Genomic DNA, 22502 nt, shown 5'->3' on the forward strand with positions numbered 1-22502 from the left:
CAGCATAATGTATTATGACATAAAAATGAGTTTTATATGAAACAATATGATATTTGTACAACAAACTTAATTAAGCGATAAGGAAGTTAATCAATATTTCATATTTTATTGCAATCATGTTTGTCAAGTTGTTTTCATTTTTTTATACACTTTGTAAGTAAAAATATATTTGAATTGTTACCGCTCTATTTTATATATGCTCATAAAATATTGAATTATTCAGAGTTACAAACTAAAAGTATTTTAACTTGTAATTGTCGTACTGAATTTATTTTTTTGCATATGTACCTACATTTTATGTTAGCCTGTTTGATTTAAAAATATGTCATTAATATTTAACTTTTTAAGATCTCTGCCAAGCGCGACCTTATGAAACGGGCATCGAATTTAAGAAACAACCCACCGAAGGTCACAGGTAAAAGTTGTCCAGTGATTACTATTTACACAAACAATGAAGTAATTATGTTCTTGGTTGCATTGCATTCAACTTCAACAATCCTTTATTTTTAAATATATATTTGTGATCTTAAACAGCTCCTTTCTTATTGCACTTCCAGCAACATTGACTATTTCCTATTTCAAATACATTAAAATTCTGAAACAGAAAAATCGGCTAACTTATGTTTATTTAAAATAAAAAGATATGCCAGATTTAAAGGTCGCTATTTCTACATTAAATAAGTGTTTTGATTGGAAGACCAATGTTACGTCGTTAGATAGAATCATGGCTTTTTTTTATTCTTTTTTTTAAGCTTATCAAATATGGAACATATTTATATTTGTTTGTATTGTGTATAAATTTAGAGAGTAAAGAGGATCTGTAATGATATCATACATACGTTTTTCAATAGATGCGGTATATGTCCAACATATTTCCACAAGCTATGCGCATTCGACTTTGATAGTAACGACACTTACATCTTCGATAATGTTTGTATTATGGATTTATATAATTGCATTCACGGGACAGGTCGGTATCAAAAGCCTATTCAAGGCTTTTTACTCTTTGTTTTATGTCATTATAATTCGATTTTGTATTTTTTTAAGAACATGGTAACAAATGTCTCCATGACTTTAATCTAAAATCATATATTTCTAATTTCAGATTTCATAAAAATAAATTATGAGAATTGTCTGTATTTTGGAAACTTTGCTTATGTTCATGGATTGAAGAAAGAAGACTATGACTACGGAGAAGATGAAATAACAATTACGAATTCGAAGAAAAATCCAGATTTTGTTTAATAAAAATGCGACTTTGAAACAAGTTTTTGGTTTCAACGATTTTATTTAATTTTTTCTTACAGTAATTATTGCGCATAGAAAATACAGTTGACGAACATATTTTTTGTCTATTTGTGTTACCCTATTGTATTTATGTGGCTATTTAAAGCAGGCATCTCTTATAAAATTTAAACACTTTTATGGCTCAATTATAGTTATATTTGGACTCTTATACAAATAATGTTATGACAGATCACTACTACTGCTTGATAGAAGAATTTACATGATTCATTATAAATATGTTATTTTTAATGGAAATATTTTTATGCATCACTGTAGTTTTTTTTTTTTTTATAATACATGCTTATAGATCTGTCTATAGAGTTTAATTTAATATGCATTAATAAATAAAACATATTGCCATTATTTTTTCAGTCTTGAATCTAGAACATTGCCTACTCTTGTAGATCATCTTTGTCTAGTTTCCGAATTTATGTTCATGGTACATGAAAAATGATTAAGTGTATTTATATTGAGTACTAAATTAGATATTCTTATTTGTTTCGATTAATATGCAAAAAGATCTAAAGACCCATTCGGAATGGGTACATTATGGGTACATTATCGTAATATACTGAGGCAGGCTTTATACTTAACACATTCTGTTTAAAAATAATCAGTGTAAAGCCTACCTAAGTAAGAAACATTGGCTATGTGACTGACATATGACCTAGTCGCTTATAATCTATTTTATCCAGTTGGACTAGGGGTCGGAGCTGATCTGCAAATGCACGCATATCTTCACCAATAGCATCTTGTCCTTGTGGGGCCAATACCTACAATTATTAATAGAAAGTAATAAAAAATTTTTTTTTAAAAAATACCTTAAATAATAAGTTTCAATAACGAATTTTTTAAATTTCTATAATAACTTATATAAATATTAATAATTTTCAATAATAACTTATAAATATATAAAGATGACTCATGATTAATGGCAATACAATATAATATGACAAATGACAGATCCTTTAAATCAATAATTTGACATGAAATTAAATTTATCATCCTTGTGGTAGTAGTAAATACTCCAACCTTATTTGCTGGAGGCTACAAGATCTACAAGTTACAATAGCTCTTATTATGTTGTCATGTTTAGAAACATATTTTGTAGTCTTCATTGGTAAAAAGGACCTTAAAGTTTTTGAGGTGTTGTGACATCTTTGTTAACTTTATTAAAAAAATAGTATAATTTGTAACTAAAAAGTAATACATACAGATAGCTCAACAAGGTAACTCTGTGAGATAGGCTCTGGAGGCATTGAACTCTGCGATATTTTGAACACCTTTGCCACTGTTATTTTCATTCTTCCTTTTCTAAACATGTAGCCTGAAAAGTAAAATTGCGTGAAAGAAAATACAAATTAAATTACATTAATTAAGAACCTTCTGTTTTTATTTGGCATTTATATTCAATATACTAAGCCAATAGACATAAACATCTAAAATAGCAGCTTGCAATTGCAATTACAGTAGTAGTTGGTAAAAGTCATTCTAGCATATTCATGCAATTCTTAAATTCACCTAACAAATTTCTGTCATTGGAATATTAATGATTTTAACTATTTAGTGTATGGTATAGTATAATTGGGTATATGTGTGGTATAATTGGGTAGATGCGTTATTTGGTTATTATTACCATTTTAGATTATTGTCTATGTTTAGTAATATAAAAATGAAATTACAAAACATTATTGCTGTTTAGAATTTGGGATAATGCATGGTGCAAGTCTGTTCTTAAGATTTATTCGACTTATTGTTCTAAACAGCACTATGAACTTTAGTTGTGTTACATTTTGTTGAACAATTACAGACACAAGGATCATAACTTCTTTCTTCTTTGGATGATGACCCATTGGCAATAACTATCAACTTATCAATAGGCCAATTTGCCAGTTCCTATATTATATTTACCTTTAACACTATATTCAAATTCAATTCGACATCCTAATTCATTGAGAAATTCAATTAGCATTCCACTGCATGCTATGTCAAGGCTTGATCGCACAACAGTAGGTCTGTTTTTGTCACCCAAGTCTGGCTGTCCAATATATCTCAACTGGTAAGGCATATCTCTTGCATCTAAAGCTTTCCTTACTCGTAGGGTTAATGGTGTTGACTGAAAAATACAAACATAAACAAAGCTTGTAATGAATTCTAGATCAGTCAACATTTCAAATATTAAGCTGGAAGCTTTCAAATTAACAAAAAACACCTTTGTTTCAGATAAACGTGGAAAAAAAACATTGATTTAGTAAAAATATAAGCCACACTGTGATAATCAATTTGTTCATTTATTTACCTGCTGATTAGGATCTCTCAAACTAAAACAAACTTCTTGATCATCAAACGTTTCTGGACCTGCATCAACATTGTCGCAAAGACCACGAAGTCTGTGTAGAAGGACTTCTACAGCCGAATCTAAAACCGAGCCCTGAAAAAATTAAGTAAGTAAAACATGAATTATAGTTTTAATCAAATGCTATTGAGTAATAAGTAGATGCAATACTAACTTGTAATAAATATTCTTGATTAGGTATAATGTTTGCTTTTAAAGCTTGAGATAAACTGTCGGTCGCTGTAATAGGAGCAGCGTTCACAGCCATTGCTTCTGTTATTTCTTGTAATCTTACAAAAATATGTTAATTGTATTACAGTTTCTAACGCTGCATACCATAATTATATAGACAAATACTTAAAGAAAATAAACACAGTTTTAATTATATGAAAAATTTGATTTCACAAATTGGTAAACTCAAATTACAACTTATATTGACAATTAGCATTTGTCACTTTTGACAATAAAAAGTCGATTCGTTTCATATTTTAGTGAATTTTATATCCTTGTTGTGTCAATGACATTTTTATTTCTTTGATTTTACTAGAGAATGTGTATTAGACTCAAAGAAAATGAATAATAATATGTCCTAAATGAAAACTACAATAAAATACTTATTCTAGTTTTCATTTAAGGCAGCCTTAAAAAAATATTTATTCGGTGCCAATTACATCAAATGTACAATCATCAGAAATTATATTAAGTGTATAACTAAACATATTTCCCACATTATAAAAAGTGTATGAAAATTGGGCTGAACTCGAAGTACTTAAGCTATATTTATCAAAAAAAAGTTTACCTAGCTTGACAGTTGTCATTTGTCAAAAGCGGAAATGCCACTTTGAGGGATATTAAATGTGTTTATTGTTTATTTATATTTCATATAATATCATTTGTGATTTTAATTTATAACAAATACTAAAATGAATGGGCACGTTACTATTAGATTAGCCTCTGAAAGGGTTAATCACTGTGTTGCATCAAGTAATGAGTTACCTCGGTTTTATACACCGGGAGAGGTTATCAGTGGCATGCAAGACTTTATGCGGTACTTGTTGTTTTAAATAATATATTGAAATAAATAATTTAACTTAGGCAGTCACAGTACCATTAGTATATTTTTAAACGCTCAAAGCTCAAACCAAACAAGGCTCTATACATAATATTATTAATACTAATCACCAAGTAGTTGCATATCTATGATATTGTAAGAAGTAATTTATTACAATATCACATAGTAACACATAATTATGGTCATATATACAAATAACTGAACTAAAATTTTTCTTAATGAAAGTATTGTTTGTTATTTACAGTGGTCACGGAACATATGTAGAAGATGACTGCATTAAATCATCAGTTGCTGGTGTAATGCAAAAAGTGAATAAGTTGATATGTGTAAGGCCATTAAAGAGTAGATATGTTGGTGAAATTGGTGATGTTGTGGTTGGTAGAGTTTTAGAAGTGCAACAAAAGAGATGGAAAATAGAAACCAACTCTCGTTTGGATTCAATTTTGCAATTGTCTTCAGTTAATTTACCGGGAGGGGAATTGGTAAGTTAGTTTTGTTTGTTATCGAAATGTCTAGTATGACATTATGATGGTTTAATTTCTGAATGTCTATTATAATTTGTACATAAAATAAATTTACTTTTAAAGTAACCTGTTAAAAAACTGCTTAATTACTTCTATGTTAGGGTTATAAATATATTACTTCATACCACAGTGCAATAATGCTTAGTATGTATATACTCTATACTCTATATACTTTTTTGTATAATTTTTACTTACCAACCCAATCTTTGTTTTTCTATACATTATTAGATTTGTTCATTTTATTCTATGTATGTATACTTTATTAAAAGTATGTCTTTAGTTACAAACACTATTCAATTTAATTACCTTCCACTTTACTTCTAAATTTTTGATAACAGTTTTCTGACTTACCATAAATTATTTTTCTTGACCACTGCTATTATGTCAATGTAAGGTCAAAGTTTTTGTTTGTATTTTTCTTTTTTAATGTTCCTATCATTGACTGACAAAATAAAAATTACTATTAATTGAGAAGAGAGTGCTCTTCTCTCTTGCAAAACATCTTACACCTCCTGCTCATTAGGAGAGATATTTTTTAAAAATAAAATAAAAAATGTACATGTTGAAATAATCTTATTTTTTATTTACTACAATTGAAGTTGATATTTTATTAATTTGAAAACAAATTATATGGAGTATATTTTATTTATAGCGTCGCAGATCAGCAGAAGATGAGCAAATGATGAGGAAGCACTTACAAGAAGGTGACTTAATTAGTGCAGAAGTGCAGAGTGTTTTTTCGGATGGTTCTTTGTCATTACATACCAGGAGCTTGAAGTATGGCAAAGTATGATTTTTTAATATTGCCCTCAACACTTGAAAGCATTTAATTTATCTTTCCAAATCTTTATTTAACATAGAAGCTTTTAATTTGACAATATTCTTATTGATTGTCAACAATCTACCACTAGTTTGGAAATTATATTCTTATATGATATAATTTTTAGCAAACCAGTACATACTACAAATCAATCGCTTACTACTCTGTCCCTATGTATGCTCAGATATTTTAATGCATGTTTTTTAATAGAGATTTATGATAATATTCAAGAGGATGGTTTTTGTAAATAATTCTTGAACAATAAAGTAAAAAAACACTGATAATTTTTGGAGTTTCTAATATGATGATTTTTTTGAGACTAGATATTTATTTCAACTTATATTTCCTAATTTTTAGCTTTCCCAGGGAGTGTTAATGAAAGTTTTTCCATCATTGATCAAACGGCGAAAAAATCACTTCCATAACTTACCTTGTGGTATTGCAATTATCATTGGTAACAATGGTTTCATCTGGATGAGCCCAATGCAACAGAATGTTATTATTGGAGAAAATAAGGATGAAATTCAAAATTATGAACATCAGGTGAAGTATTTATTAAGAGCTTGGATTGGAAATTTGCACACATATGGCACATGACTCCCTTTGTTTAAACTATTAAAAATAAGGGCTTGAGCAAATTTTCCTATTCAAACTAATGTCAAAATATGTATAGATTTTTTTAAAAGTTTGCATGTATTTCGTCTTTATTACAAAATTATTTGCTGTCTATAAGAAAAACACTTTAAAGTTATACATTTATACTCGAAAATGTAGAAATTATTTTTAAACCTAAGCAAAAAGAATGAACTATAAGCAATGTAACATTCTAAACTTACATTTTACCTCTATATAAATAAGGTTTATCAAAACAGTCAGATTTAAGAAAAAACAATTTTTCACAGCCCATAAATAGATCAGATAGAGAAATAATGGCGAGATTGAAAAACTGTGTGGCAGCATTGGTAGCTGCAAAAATGATGCTGGATGACTCAAGTATAATGTTTGCGTATGAAGAAAGTCTGAGGTATGACGATGTTAAGGAACTCCTGGATCCGGAAGTTATGCTTGACATTGCATTCCTAACACAGCACAGGTTAAATAGTATTATGGAAGAGTAGTTTAATTGAATTGTTGCCAGTTATTATAATAAGGTAAAAATAAATATTATTTTTTATTCACCTTAATTTTCATTTTTAAAAAATAATCAAATGTAAATACCCTGAATATTTAGAATTTGGATGATTTATTGTGGTTTTTCCTTTTGCCAAATAAACTAATTCAGCTAGATTAATTTGACTAACATAATATTCTTTGGTCCAATTGACTTACTTTCACATGTGATAGTTTAAATGCTCTATTCTAGATATGATATTTTATTAAGGCAAAGCATACAATAAAATAATGTTTTCAATAGAAATATGTTTAATAAAAAATATTGTTACCACAAGTAGAAAATCAGACAATTTATAAAAGTAATTGTTCTGGTACTCAATATAAATAGCTTTTTAACGATTACTCACATAAAAACCTTATAAAATACATGAATACAAACATCATAACTTATTAGTAAATTACTTCCAAAACTTAAATATTACATTTCTTAGGTAAATCATCACCCGTGGGCTAAAAGTCTTTATAATATTTCTCCTTGCAGGCGTTCAGGAAATTAGTTTTCATTAAAATGTTATTCGAAATTTTGACATCAATTAAAATTTCTTAAATCTAGGAAATAATCAAAATATAGTAGAACAAGGAACAATAATTTGGCACTTGCTTATATCGCTTTTTTGTTTCTTTTACCCAGAATTTTCATAAGATTTTTAGACATAAAGTACGGCTTTTCCGGAGATCCATCATTGCGCTCGCAGTCTTCAACTGTAACAATAAGCAAATTAGTACCGAGTATTTAGCATGTTACAAATATTTCACATATATATGACATATATATCGCAAAATGTTAAGACCTTGAAGTGGCTAACTTTGTTGTACCGATGAATCATCGCATGTTTCTCGGTAATGTTAACGGGGTCATTATAACGCAATATCGACAATTCTAATAGAAAGGTAAGCGTCACTTCTGTCGTATGCTATTGCTAATTTTATTTTATAATATATAATATTTCTCTTAAACTTTTGATAATGTTGCTGATTGACATTTATTTTTAATAAAATGTATTTTTTAAATGCAACACGATTGTTCTGAGTGATACTTGAATATTATCTTTATCTATATTGATATAATAAATGTGAAAGTAACTCTCTCTGTCTCTCAGAGAAACCTCTGTCGCTCTTTCACGACTAAACCGCTGAACCGAATTTGAAATTTCGTATGAAGCAAACTTCAACTCTAGGAAAGGACATACATAGGCTACTTTTTTGCCTAATACGTTACGACCAATAATGTAAAACGCGAGCGAATCCGCAGGCGTCTACTAGTCGGCTATAAGTATAAATATATTCATAATAAGTATAATATATGTACATATGTACGAATTGCATTGCATATTATACTAAAATATACGAGTGATTTATATAAAAAAAAACTTACGGAAACATAGAAACAACGTGTCCACTGCCATCGAATAGACGTTGAAGAATATCGTGCATATGAGGTAAGTGGCAACACTGAGGATGATGGCCGGCACGTAGTTGTAGTGCAAGCGCTCGCCCTTCGTCACCTCGTACACGTAGTTCCACTCCAACAAGTAATACACCGCGAACCCGACCCCGATTGATATTAGAAGCTTCGACAGGAAGAAAATGAAGTCTGCCACCTGGAAAATATAATAGAACCACATGAGCTACTAATAATTCCTCTATAAAGTTTCACAAAAGTGTTTCTAATGGAAAATATAACTTTTATTTAATGTTTTAGTATGGAGTGAAGAAACGCAAAAATAAGCCTAAGTGATATTATTCACAAAAACACAAAGACTTGTGCGACTTCGTTTGAGTAACTGATTATGGAATTAGTTAAATATCAATTTATCATATATCATACCACGTTTCTAAAAAAACCTTTCTTGGATAAATCGATTCATCATAGTTTTTTCAACTATGTATTGTTGAATTGATAAAAAGAGCTGCAGTTTTTTACCGTGTGTATTGATGTCATAGTGATAATCAAATAGTGTGTTAGATAATTAAATTGGCGAACCTTATCCAAGACGACAACTCGGACGATATTCCTCATGAGAAGCGAGAAGGCGTCATTGGCGCTCCGGCAGAAGTTCTTCCCGTGCACGGCGCACATGATGTAGGCGTTCTTGTTCACGAATTTGAGGAAGTTCTCCAAACACCAGAAGAAGCATTTGCAGCAGCACATAATGCACCGCGTGAAGGGATTGTCGAATTTCTTCACCTTGTGGTCAATGTACTCTAAGATGACTCTGATGACTCGCACGATGGCAATTATGAGAGCCCCAAATGCCACAGTTCCCAAGTGATATCTGAAATCAATGGAGCAAATTTGTTTTTTGAAGTAAATGGGCCAATTGAACCCACTTGTTCTCTATTTTGAAATTTATGCATTGGTAATTTTACAGATTTAAATAAATTCAATTTCAAATAAGTTTTATATTCAATTGAGTTTCTTTCGAAGGGTTTTCTCAGGTCTGACGATTTTCTTTCCGAAACTGTGGTAGACTTTTTTCTTAATAATTGTAAGTATAATAGTTTTAATGCAAAATGATTTTGCAATATAAGTACATAGTAGCAGTACACTTACCTACTCAACGATTATCCTTGACCTAGAATATGTAATGTTTGTAATGCGCTTACCTAAATGTTCTATATATTCCCGATGTAAGAGTGAAGAACGGCAAATCTCTTTTGTGGAAAGTCCAGTACCAAGTGGAGAATGTGCTTGCTAACATCATATCGGCGACGCCACTGATAAAGAACATTGCCCAGAAGAAACCAAGCAAATTCACAACTGGAAACGAACAGGAACAATATAAACGTTAAATATTCAAATAAAATGTGTACAAAGCAAACCAATGATAGTGTCCTCTGAAGTCTGAACGAATGTGTGCTAAGGGGGCCAATCGCGAAGACAAACCAAGAGATTACATAGAGAACATATGTACAATGGTGTCTGATAGGATGGCTTTCTGACCTCAGGTAGCAGATACAGAAAGTAAATCTGCGGATTTACAAGCTTTTCCTTAATTACACGATAGTAAAACACAACATTTTTAGTAGTCAAATTTTTTTTAGTAGTCGTTTCGCAATAAAACCTAGGACTTGACAGTATTGCAATAGAACAAAGAAGCAGTTAATAACATAGCTATTATCTAACATTAAATTCGCATTCAATTTAAAGAATTGTAATCATGTCAGTTTTATTTTTAATTGTAAAATTAAAATTGTGTTATTTTCAAAATGTCATAATAATAATAACAACACCAATGATCCTTAGCAGAACAGATTTAGGCGATTAATACCAGAAAAACACATGTACATATAAGATAAATAATTAAAATGTATAGGCATAAAACGCAATGAATACGTACGCTGCATGTATATAACACTGTAAGGATTATCGATGCCGGTGAAGTGGCACGAGGCCATCTGACAGGGTAGCAGAGCGGATCTCGTATCGTGACACTGGCTTATAAACTTTGCGGGATTGCAAGCGACTCCTTCCTGAAATTATTAAGATCTTGATAATATATAATCTTAAAAGATGAAGATAGATGAAAGATGAAGATAAAATATAATTAGTACCTGCTTTCGTTTTTTTTTAGTGTAAAAATGTGAATTGTACTAAAAATATTTTAAACCAACAATAATACTTGCACAGTGGACCAAAAAATATACATAACTATAGGTATGTATTTTTTTTAAATAGAGATAATCACAAAACAATGAAGATGCACAATGATGCGGTCTTATCATGAATTACTATAAAATAAAATAAGTTCTCTGAAAGGTCAACTCTTAGGGTCTGAGATAAAGTGAATATAAACATAAGATTAATGCATAATGTATTCAATAAACATGATTGAAACATATACATTAACATAAATATAAAGATATACTACGAGAATTCCAAGGTAGTATACAAAATGAATCTGCGAAGATCCCAGACTGTCATTGTTTGCAACTAAAGAAACGAATGAAAGGTAACTTCATATACCTAGGATGGCCTTGCCAAGATGAATTTGAAGGGCGAGGAGAATGATTACAATACGGAATAAGTATTTAAGAAGACTAATTTAATAAAGAACCTGGTACTTGTGACAGAAATAATAAAAAAAAAAACAAATAACGCAATATATTATGCACATATGTGTCATGTATGCGTTGAAGGATAAAATCGGTCGAATCGAGTAGTATATAAACTATTTGCAAATGACCGGATAATTGGAATCTAAGGAAAGTTTTCACAATCACAATCGTTTGAGAATAGAATTCGCCAAAAAGGAACAAACTGAAGTTGTATTTTAATTATAATAAAACCTCAATTGTCCGAACTAACCGGGACCAAGACTTGTTCGGATAATCGAAATTTAGGTACTTTGGGACAGAACAAATAAAATTGAAAAACCTTTTTACATAAAAATAGTAGATAATTGAAATGTGGTAATATAAAACACTTATAAGAAGTCCAATGGTGATTTAATTTTATTTTTTATAAAATAGTAATTTCTTAATTGACAACGGCTGCAACGCACCAACGTTCGTATCAACTAAGTTCGGATAATCGAGGGCTCGGATATATTTTTATTTTATGGTATAGATTGGCGGACGAGCATATGGGCCACCTGATGGTAAGTGGTCACCATCACCCATAGACCATGACGCTATAAGAAATATTAACCATTCCTTACATCGTCAATGTGCCACCATACTTGGGAACTAAGATGCTATGTCCCTTGTGCTTGTAGTTACACTGGCTCACTCACCCTTCAAACCGGAACACAACAATACTGAGCACTGTTGTTTGACGGTAGAATAACTGATGAGTGGGTGGTACCTACCCAGACGGGCTTGCACAAAGCCCTACCACAAAGTCAAATAGGATAATAAAAATTCTACGTATATCAAAATGTGAAAAAGTTGCTTACCTCAGTATAGAGTCCTCCACAATCGCACGTTGTGTCATTCTTCAGGTTTACTACACGGAAAGCCGATTCGCCAATCGACAGGAGGTACATGAGGACTAATACCCCATAAGCGATAATACCGCATTGCAGTATCCAAGGAAATATAGGGAACAGAACTGTAGATTTGATGGCCGTTACTGCTCTGTAATGTGAAACAAGATATTCTAAGAACTCATGACACTCAGTCACATACAAGTATAAAACCTTGGAGTACGATGTCTTATTCTGTATTTAATATTTTTTATAGATATAATGAAGAGTGGTTGGTATTAGCTAGGTTTCTCGAAAAATCGTATAACCAGATTTATTACTTGTGTAGTTTCTTTATTATATGTCAGGAATAATTTTTGATTAGTTAGAGTCGAACTATATATAAAGTATGGGTATTTGATAGTTCACCAGAATAACGCCTATTTAGACTAGGGTGAATGAAGGACTCTCCAGAATAAAAAGAAAAGTGAGAATTACACAGTCCAAATTTGTACGAAAAGTGGGTCCGAATTTAAAAGGTGTATGACATTGAACATGTTCCAATGAGAGATTTCGTTAAAATTTGTTAATACATTTAACGCTCACGTTACTAACTTTAAGCAAATCCAGTGTTAAGATGACATAATACGAGTTACATGTGAATTAAATGAACGTGCTGTATTTACTCACTTGCTTCCTTCACGAATGAGTGCGATTGCAATAACTATACGATTGCGCAAGAATATAATCACGAGCAGTAGTATTAGGAATACAATTGCTGATATTATAAGTATTACGAGCCACGTTTCACTTTTGGCGAAGATACTTTGCGCGTAGCCCTTTAGGTTTGTCGTTTGATACAGGCCAACTGGATTCGCCTTATAATATTCGTAGTTCTTGTAACACAAATAAATGGCTGAAATGAGATAAAAAACGACGATATAAACAATGAAGTGTAATAAAAAAAGTGAATGCTTGGAGTTTGAGAGAGACTTACCAAATCCTAAAAGTGCGAATAATCCAGCGATGGAGGTCCACACCACGGGGGTGACCACCCAGCGCAACAAGAGGATGTAGATAAAGCAAACCAGAACCACGGCGACTAGCGCCCCCGCCATGTACCAACGAGACTGCACCAAATCTTGCACTATCTGCGACGACAGCTGTCGAACACGGCACAGGGGATTGGATCATTACATTATCTTACATTTGGTGCACAAAAATCTTACAATGTTATTTGAGAGAAACACAGATTTCAAAAGACTGTATAATTGATCAGCCACCGCTGCGCTTAGTCATCATTCGAAGGCATCACTGATCAACAATTGGAAATTTAATCGAACTAGTGTGAATATTTTTAATTGATAAAATGTATTATTAAACAATATTGAAGTAAATCTAAATAAAATATTAATAATGTTAATTGATGTCTATACTACTGTGGAAATGATTAGGGAACGTGATTTACTATTAACTCATGATTTTTTCTTCAAATGTTAATGAACTAATGATACCTATAATGATATATTACGTAACGGGGTGATGTTAGGCAGTGACAAATATTAATATCATGCAATAATGGTTACGATTTTTAATCAAGGATTATTATTAATATTACTGTGTAAATGTTTTAACTAAGTATACGTATGTACGTAGTGCGTGTACTACCTACCTGATTAGATTTTAGTAATTGGATTAGCTGTTCGAGCACCTGTGCCTCCGCCAGATCAACGGTACCGTTTGTTAAGTCCCTCAACAGCTCCACTGCGGCCGTGACGTTAACAAAGCACCGTCCCAACACTGTTCCGTATACCAAGCATGCATTAGACTATATGATAGCTTGATTATAGCTTAATACGAACTAGCATACATATACGCTAAAAGAGTTAATTTAAATCTATCATCCCGATTATAAGACGCTTACGACGATTAGTTTGCTATAAATAATGTTTAGTATGACAACATAGATATATGCTAATTCGATAGTACATCGGTTAATGGGGCGGGTTTAAATAGTTACAAAAACATTCAGGTTAGTATCTGGCTCGGACACATGCTGGGTAGATTAGTGATAGATGCAACACGTGCAACGATTCGAGCCACATGCTACGTACAATATGGGTATCGCGTTCGTTTCTCGTGAAGAATGTCACCCAGCTGGCAGCGATCCACCCCACGTAGGAATCGAGGGCCGTGGCGCTGTTCAGCAGCGATTTCTGCGCCGTCTTCGGGTCACGGACGCAAGTCTCGTCACTTAACATTTCTCGTGACTGTACTGGTTTCGACGAGTCTTTGCATTGCAGCGTCGAAAGGTCCCCGATGCAGCGGAATAGAACTGCAGCGCGATCATTTCGTCGATTTGCAGTCGGTTAGATTAAGCGGCACAATAATGGTTCACGGGGATCACCATGCCACACATTTAACCACAAAAGAAAAAATATACAACAGGCTCCTCGGATTAAATTAGTGGATTGCAAGTTGTTGTTTTAACAAGAGGTACAAAAAACAATTACATCACAACAATCGACAAGAACAGTACACGAAATATACCTGGTTGACTCTGCAGCACGAAACTGGTACATTTTTCATTCTTGATGTGTTCAAGAGCTTCGGAACTTGTCATGGTTTGAACGTTTAGACCATCAGTGCATACCATATCATTTTTTATTTGATCGAATATACCAGGATTTTGCCTTATCTCCTTTTCAAATAATACTGTTCTACTAGGACATTGTGATACGCAAACCTATAAAAGAATAGGAAGTAAAATGTATATGATACCAATATTATGTTAATTATATTCGCTATATATGTCATGCTATGGCTAAGAAATAAGTTATTACTAACTTGCGTTGTAGGACATCCGGTTATGGGTGTACCAGGTGCTAAGCATTTCGCGATATTGAAAAACAATAGATACTTTTTATCTTCAAGGCCCGAGTCCAATCCACAGCGTCGACCATTCGAATCGATGGGTGCTAATAGTTTTTCGACATTCCCTCTCGTCATACCTACATAATCATTGAACACCTCATTATAATTATAAAAATAGCAGAACATGGCAATTTACGTACATTTGATAAAGTAATTCTCATCTTGTACAACAGTATGGAATAAGTAGTAAAAACTGTATTTTTTTTAGTTAATTATTGTAAGTATATAGCTTACTGTAGTATCCAACGTATCCCCATCCTCCAAGGAAAAGGATGAATGTAATTAGCCAGACGATGTCCGTGCAAGACCGATTGTGTGTCGGCCCGTTGAAGGTGGGATCGTATCGTATCGGCTCCCCTGGAGAACGGATATATGGAATGATTATTATACTTTTGTATATCTTAAAATAGGTATCCGCTAATTACAGAGATTGTCATTAATAATAGCATTAATTTCATCACTTCCTTTATCCAATATGTATCTAAGTAATATATTATAGTGCATACAACGTGTACCTAAACCCAAAGTTTTGTATATTTATTTTTATGTTAACAGGGATAAATTTGCATCGTATTATCAACCTCATTGCTACTTCAGTCACGGAGTTGTACAGTCATTATACTGTGACTAATACCTTGGTTCAACAGGGTAACTTTAAAACGAAATTAATATTAGCAAGTAGGGATATAAATGGTGCAGAATTGCTAAAATATTTTTCATATTTAACGTTTAGTTATTTAACTTTAAACTATTTAAAGAATAATATTTTTCATATTATTAATTTTACTTAAGTCTTTGATTTAGATACGTACATCAGATAAAGAAGTCTTTGGTTGTGTCGACATACTTTGTACAATCTATACTAATATTATAAATGTCTTTTAGCTACGCTTTGGTTCAGCCGGAACCCATGAACCGAAATTACTTGAAGCCCAAGAAAAGACAGGTTTATATGTCTAAATATTAATTTATATTTACTACTAATGTGATTTTCTATGACATTAATTGCGGTTTTTCGAACTCCTTTTGTAGACATATATAATTTGAATTTTGATAAAGATAACAGGATCTGATTCATATAAATACGTAGAGAAGTGAAATAGTAAATGAAGACATATTACTTAAGAACTGTCTGTACTACACAATATAGCAGAAAGTATTGCATATCTTTGTTGAATGGTGTTTATCTTTACTCCTTCTTAGACTGGAATAGGGCATACGTATGTGTGTGATTACTGAAGCTCTAAATATAATGCTAATTGAGCGAGAAATATCATACTGTACCTAGTCTTGAAATAGTTCCGATTAATATAACGCAGCAAAGATTCTCAATGCATTTTTATTGGATTGGTATAATAAATAGTACAATCATTTGAGTGAATATTCTTATAAAAATAAGCAAAGTTTTACGATATTAGAATGTTTTTGTGGAGAATTTTTTTATCTATACCGAAACTGCATTTATTCACGTATTCTGGGATTCGCTCTCGCTTCGACAGATCCCGAGACAACGGGACAAGGAAGAAGTCTTATACGAATTACAAAATTAAGGAGAATATTTATTATTACCAGGATATATCCCGTGTCACAAAGGTAAGGTATGAAATGTTAGTGAAGTAGAACGCAAATTTGAAATGTTACCTTATTGCAGATTGATTAGAATACATTTTTGGAAGATAGGATCGGTCTCACTTTTATTTATTAGGATATATTATTTACATTAAGTAATAACGATGGGAACTTACTTGACTCTTTTGGTGGAACACAACAACCCATTTCGGTAAATATTCACTTAACTTCCACATACATTATATACAAAAAAATAATACATGATACTTCGGTAACTTTAATTTTCTATGACACTTAGTTTGCGAGCTCATTTTCCGTCTCTCTCACTCGGTTAGTATCTTCATTGTGTCTAACGCTTATCAGATAAAATGTCGGTAACTTGCTTATCTTGAATGGGTAATTTTGATAAAGAATGTGGAATTAACTCAGTGTTATTATGGCCGAAAATTATAAACATACGTAGCATACTAGATTCAAAAATACACTGAGAAATAAACGTCAACCTTAGTGAGGCCAACATCAACAGAACGTGTGATGGTATGTTTTTTTACTTCAATGACTGTAGGTATAAAGCGAACAACTACAATGGTTTGTACCAGGTAAGCAAATATTTTGTGTAACAAACCCATGATTATATTGCATTATAAAAAATAAAGTATTTGCAAAACGTACTAACAGTAGCAAGATGTTGGTGGTAAACACCATTTATCAGTTGTATTTAGTGATACAGATAGTTTTAATTACGTTTTTTTTGAACATACCATTTTTCGTGTTTATCTATTATCTAGTTTACTCGCACACGAATACGTAGGGGTACTGAAGTTGCTCGGAAGATTTATTAATTTGACACAGTTTTAACACCCCGCAAGTACCGAGTTTTATTTGTCATATATCTCGTTACGAAAGTGTTTAATCTTAAATTATACTCATTTAACCATTGCTAATTTTAGGTAGTAATTGTAAGGTCAATACTTCTTTGTTTGGATATAAATGTAAGTATTTTAGATGATGTCATTAACTTGTCGTTGCTAGGCGTATTTCTGACGCTATAATATTTTTTTCACTAAATAAAAAAGCAGATGTCTATGCTATTTGTTTTCTTTTTTTTACGGATATGGATTTCATTTTTATTACAAAAATACGCACGCATTTACTTGTTAAATATAACATCGATAGAGTTATAGGGAGTTAAGTTCTTTTGGTAGTTAATCCAAATTAACTTCGAACACGGCACGGTTAACATTGAAGATATATGTACGAAGTGAGTACGAGTAGGTTTAAAGAAGTAGTACTTACTTACAGACTTATCTATAACCTCTGCATTTTTTTAAAGACGCAAATATTTAATACTCTTTCATGTGCTTAATTTGCCCTTTTAATTCGTTCAGCGGTGAAGGAAGACGTCAACAGGAAACCATTTGCGGATTCTCTTTAAGAGATGACTTTGTCCAACAGACGGACATAAGTATTGTATGATTACTTGACTACATAAGTTTCTAGCAACAATGAATTATATTTTGATTAAATACAGTCTACACTGGTAGCAGGTTCTATACGAGCACGTTGAAATTCCACGATTACGTAATAGAAAAGAAGTGCACTTATGTAGTTAAAAGTATCTAACAATAACACCGATTAAGGTAAATTATACGAGTAACTGGTTACGATTGGCGCCATTAATAATTGACATGACTAATTACAACAATTTACTACCTATCAAAAAAAAAAAGTACAATGAAAAATAGAATACTAAGTTTTATTTTTACATACAGAAAAATACCATATTTAAACATTAGTTTATTTTATGGTGTACATATTTTTTGTTTTAGTTTTTTCATAAGACCTTGGAATTTACATATTGGCGCTGAAGCCGCACTTTTGAAGCACTTTTGGCCTTGGCCTTGTCATGTTGCTTCTTTGATAATTAGGTACTCATAAACTTGCATACCAGTACCAATATCGGTCAGCACTTGATAATGAATGAGTTGTATCTTGAGATGAGTAATTATGAGGGCCATATAAAATACATTTATATTTATATTATTTAAATAATTTCGTAAGTAAATAAAACATTTCACTATTTTTTCTACTACCAATTGTAAATTTGTTCCGTAAATACTAAAGGTACGAATAAATGCTAAATGGTTGGAATATAGATATTGTACACGGTTTTAATAATAATGTCACATGATAGGGTTCAGTTTATAGCAATCACTTCTGTTAATAATAATACTAACGATGTCATGAAAATCGATGTCGCTATTAAACTGCAATTTACACTTATCAAGCAGGTTTAATAGCACAAATCAATATGTATTTTAAATTATCGGAACGGAAACAAAAATATTATGTGCCCGGCGTAACGTCACAAAATATACTGTCTTCTTTACTCGTTACCTCGGCTACATAAAGCGTAAAGATCATTTTATGTTGCGTAGGCGGACGTCAGCACTCAGTTGTAAAGATGAATAGCTACTGCGTTAAGTAAAGATGCATTTCTTAGTGGGTTTTATATATTCTTTGTTCGAAAGACTCGTACTAGCGCAAGTAGGTTACAGCGAAGCACATGACTAGTATAAGGCGATTAGGACTGAAGCGACAATCCAATTATGAGTTCCGAGAAGTGTTATTCACGCAGAACAGACAACTACGTTTAAGCATAGTATTATCTTTATGTACGAAATTTTTTTTTTATGTACAAAGAATAATATTTTCCGGTGAATAGTAGTAAAACGAAATGTAGAGCTCACGCTGACGAAACTTTATTTATGTCTGCGCGTGAGACGCGGTCACTATATTGATGAGTTACGTGAGCCGTGGTCCGCGAGCGCAAATAAATACTACCTACTCGCTACTGGATAACTGACTCGATTTCGCAATGTGCTCGGGAAAACGGAATTATCAAGTAGCCTTTTCCTAAAAAAATATTTCATACAAAATAATTACTATCAATAGGTATTGTTGTTAATCATTGACTAAATCCCCAATGGTGAAGCCCGTATCAAAATCAACTGAGCTAATGCCTATGCCTGAATGCATAATTGACAGATGAAATTAAATGAAACAAAAACTAAGGTAAAAAATTGTCCTTTGGTGTATTCATGGTTATTCTATTCATTATTACAACTTTCATTATTGTCTATAACTACATAATAATTTATTTTCCTTATTTTTCTTCTTTAGACAAAAAAAAAAACTGTAAAATGTATGATCAACGAAGTTAAGCATTTTAAAATTTGTTTAAGAGGTAGAAATTTAAACTAAATACTAAATCAGCGATGTACTGCAAGAAAAATCGAATCTTTACTAAAACCCCCTTAGTTTAATTAAATAACAGCCTTTTAATATCCCAATGCTGCGCAAAGGCCTCCTCTCCCCTGTGAGAAGATGGTTTGGACCTTACTTGCCCCACGATTCTTAATGCTTGGTCGATTCACCTATAGATTCCCATTCACAACGTGCAGGTTTCCTCACAATGTTTTCCTTCAACACAGAACACCAGATGAATTATGAATACAAATTAAGCACATACATTCAGTGGTTTGAACCCAGTATCATCAGTCAAAATTCACGCCTTGTTATTACTGGTTTATCAGGATACTTTAAACCGCCTTCACCCCTTTAATATTTTAAGAAACAAGATTATCCGATGCGTTCCTTATAAAAAATAATCTATTGCGTTGATCGTCAATTAGGAGTCAGGACAAACGTTTTGGTTGGTTAATTTAGTAGATAGTTATTTTTGTTGAAAAGCGTTAATCTTTGCATCATTTGAATATTTAATATTTTAAAATGAATAGTAAGGTTATATTAGGATGGTTAAAGACATTGTAACATCAAACCCAGGGCCACGGGGGGGGGGGGGGGCACCTTTAAAGCGGACGAAACCGCGTGGAGCAGCAAGTCAATTAGTAACTACGAATACGACTTCATCTAGAGAACAATACAAATGTGGGTGCTCCTCGATCTTGAAATACACAGTCTGGAGGCACTACTATATTTTTGCTTGCATGCACTGCAATCGTAAATAATATATAAAAGGCCAATGTTCTTGATCATTTTAACAAGATTATTTATGGATCTATCTTAACAAAATATTTATACCATTTAATTGTAATTGAACTCTTAGAAATACAGAAACAATTATAAATACAATTAACCAAGCCATACTAAATTACTACAATCATTAGTAATATTTGATATATTGGTAGGTAACTCTTAACGTATCTTATTGCCTACAAATGTAATGTAATGTAATGTAACCTACAAATGTAAATGTATAAATGAACAAATTGTTGCTTATTAAAGTATACCATAACAAGTCCCCCTCGAGTATTTAAAATAACTTCTTGAAAACACCGTCTATGCTTTTGTACGTATTAATGAAATTTTGTATTGAAAATATGTATATAAAACTGTCGATGTAATTAATGTACAGCTCGTTAATTATAGCTATTTATTACACTTTTTTAAATAAAATATTTTGTTTTCAATAAATTTAACATTATTTAATAATTGTATCCGGTTTTCCTATACCTAAAATTTTTAGATTAATTTTTTAACCTTCGTTATTAGATACAATTGCGTGTTATAATTTTTGTTTAAGTTCCTTTGAATTATTGGGTTGTTACAAATGTTATTATTGGAACATTTTCAAGGATTTACCTATTGCAAACCCAGTAGATCACTAGTTGTACTAGATTTGAATACCAAAGTTGTTGACAAATTTAAAGTACTTTCATATCGTATTATGTTCCTGTTAATACTGTATATTTTTACATCTACCGTATTTCATATCTCGTACACGTAATTAGTTAAGCACAAATCCTTAAGCACCGTCATTGCAACTATTATAAATGCAGTCACAAAACTTACCGTAATCTTTTCCCATTGTTTTTTTTTTTCAAACGATTCAATCAGCACATAAAATAATAATATTTAAAAAAAAGGCGACACGGAGACGTAGCACAAACTAAATAAAACTTTAAATTGATCACAGCGAGATATTTTCAAACGACGGTCGGGAAAATACACTAACGATTAGCAATTTCAATGTTTAAATTTAGATATTAATTGACTTAACATTACAAACAATGAACATTATGTTGAATTTTTGCTTAAATTATACACGTCATTCATTGTTTGTTTACGTTGGGAAGTGAAAGTTTACAATCATATTTTGCACCACTACGAGTCACCCGTCTGTCGAGCATCGGGGACCGATGTGAACTGATTCATTCGTTTCCATTCTACTAAGAACGAACAAACACAAAGGAGCTGTGTGGAATTGTGGATTACACTGACTGTACATTGTAAATAGTAACCGCGCCTTATCTGGAGCACAATAAGCTCAATTAAGGCAATTCTGCAGTTTTGGCTCGGGGACGCCACTGAGTAGTGTTAAACAAAAATTGTCTGATTAATTAGGAAAAGTTATGTTCTTCAAGAGTATAATCACATACCGGAATATTAATTCCACCTTTCATTACAGTAAAAGTATCAAACGCATATTCGGTGTGGACGTAATTATCGTAAATGTAACTCAAAAATATCATAAAGAATGCACACAAATTTTTAATTTTACGAACATAATTATGCATTACATTCATCATATATAACTTAATTTTGAATTTTTTTTATATCATATTATGGTATTTCCCAGTCGTATTGTTATATTTTAATCATAAATGGGTTATACTTATGTTATCTTATAATTTATTGTTTTATCACACTTTGATACTAACTATATGATTTTATTAATATTTATGCACATCATGTATACGTTAGGTTGTTTATTACATAGGTATTGGAGCAAAATTTTAACTTTACGAAGAAAAGGAAAGAATTACAAAACAACATTAACTATTCAAATTCTCTTCAG

At 31.7% G+C, this 22502-nt stretch overlaps 4 protein-coding genes across 7 annotated transcripts; 2 read left to right on the top strand and 2 right to left on the bottom strand.

Annotated features, from left to right (window-relative positions):
• The first annotated feature begins 19 nt into the window (after positions 1 to 19).
• Positions 20 to 1413, top strand: LOC124541939. The gene is made up of 4 exons (XM_047119881.1): positions 20 to 153; positions 349 to 415; positions 852 to 970; positions 1106 to 1413. The coding sequence occupies exons 1-4, from the start codon at positions 117 to 119 to the stop codon at positions 1243 to 1245; spliced, it is 363 nt and encodes a 120-aa protein (XP_046975837.1). The 5' UTR covers positions 20 to 116; the 3' UTR covers positions 1246 to 1413.
• On the bottom strand, positions 1269 to 4075 carry LOC124541929 (mediator of RNA polymerase II transcription subunit 18). The gene is made up of 5 exons (XM_047119869.1): positions 3798 to 4075; positions 3587 to 3718; positions 3199 to 3403; positions 2502 to 2614; positions 1269 to 2060 (listed from the first exon to the last, which is right to left on the bottom strand). Exons 1-5 carry the CDS (start codon positions 3888 to 3890, stop codon positions 1935 to 1937), a joined length of 669 nt encoding a protein of 222 aa, XP_046975825.1. The 5' UTR covers positions 3891 to 4075; the 3' UTR covers positions 1269 to 1934.
• Positions 4076 to 4431: 356 nt separating this feature from the next.
• On the top strand, positions 4432 to 7216 carry LOC124537581 (exosome complex component RRP4). Its single transcript, XM_047114457.1, has 5 exons — positions 4432 to 4670; positions 4939 to 5176; positions 5871 to 6005; positions 6396 to 6581; positions 6941 to 7216. The coding sequence occupies exons 1-5, from the start codon at positions 4546 to 4548 to the stop codon at positions 7154 to 7156; spliced, it is 900 nt and encodes a 299-aa protein (XP_046970413.1). The 5' UTR covers positions 4432 to 4545; the 3' UTR covers positions 7157 to 7216.
• Positions 7217 to 7442: 226 nt separating this feature from the next.
• LOC124536694 (choline transporter-like 2) lies at positions 7443 to 21861 on the bottom strand. Of its 4 annotated transcripts, none has more exons than XM_047113258.1 (14): positions 18859 to 18985; positions 16798 to 17008; positions 15287 to 15409; positions 14966 to 15129; positions 14669 to 14864; positions 14233 to 14453; positions 13116 to 13281; positions 12809 to 13034; positions 12110 to 12290; positions 10553 to 10685; positions 9819 to 9972; positions 9196 to 9487; positions 8587 to 8812; positions 7443 to 7913 (listed from the first exon to the last, which is right to left on the bottom strand). In XM_047113258.1, the coding sequence occupies exons 2-14, from the start codon at positions 16826 to 16828 to the stop codon at positions 7813 to 7815; spliced, it is 2214 nt and encodes a 737-aa protein (XP_046969214.1). In that variant the 5' UTR covers positions 16829 to 17008; positions 18859 to 18985; the 3' UTR covers positions 7443 to 7812. The 4 variants fall into 4 exon arrangements, with proteins under 4 accessions (XP_046969214.1, XP_046969238.1, XP_046969230.1 ...); XM_047113282.1 differs by lacking the exon at positions 14233 to 14453 and adding an exon at positions 13791 to 13918 and having other exon boundaries at positions 18859 to 18983; XM_047113274.1 differs by lacking the exons at positions 16798 to 17008; positions 18859 to 18985 and adding an exon at positions 21497 to 21861.
• Between the last annotated feature and the right edge of the window lie 641 nt (positions 21862 to 22502).

This window comes from Vanessa cardui, chromosome 2 (assembly GCF_905220365.1).
Source record: "Vanessa cardui chromosome 2, ilVanCard2.1, whole genome shotgun sequence".
In the NCBI taxonomy this organism is placed as follows: domain Eukaryota; kingdom Metazoa; phylum Arthropoda; class Insecta; order Lepidoptera; family Nymphalidae; genus Vanessa; species Vanessa cardui.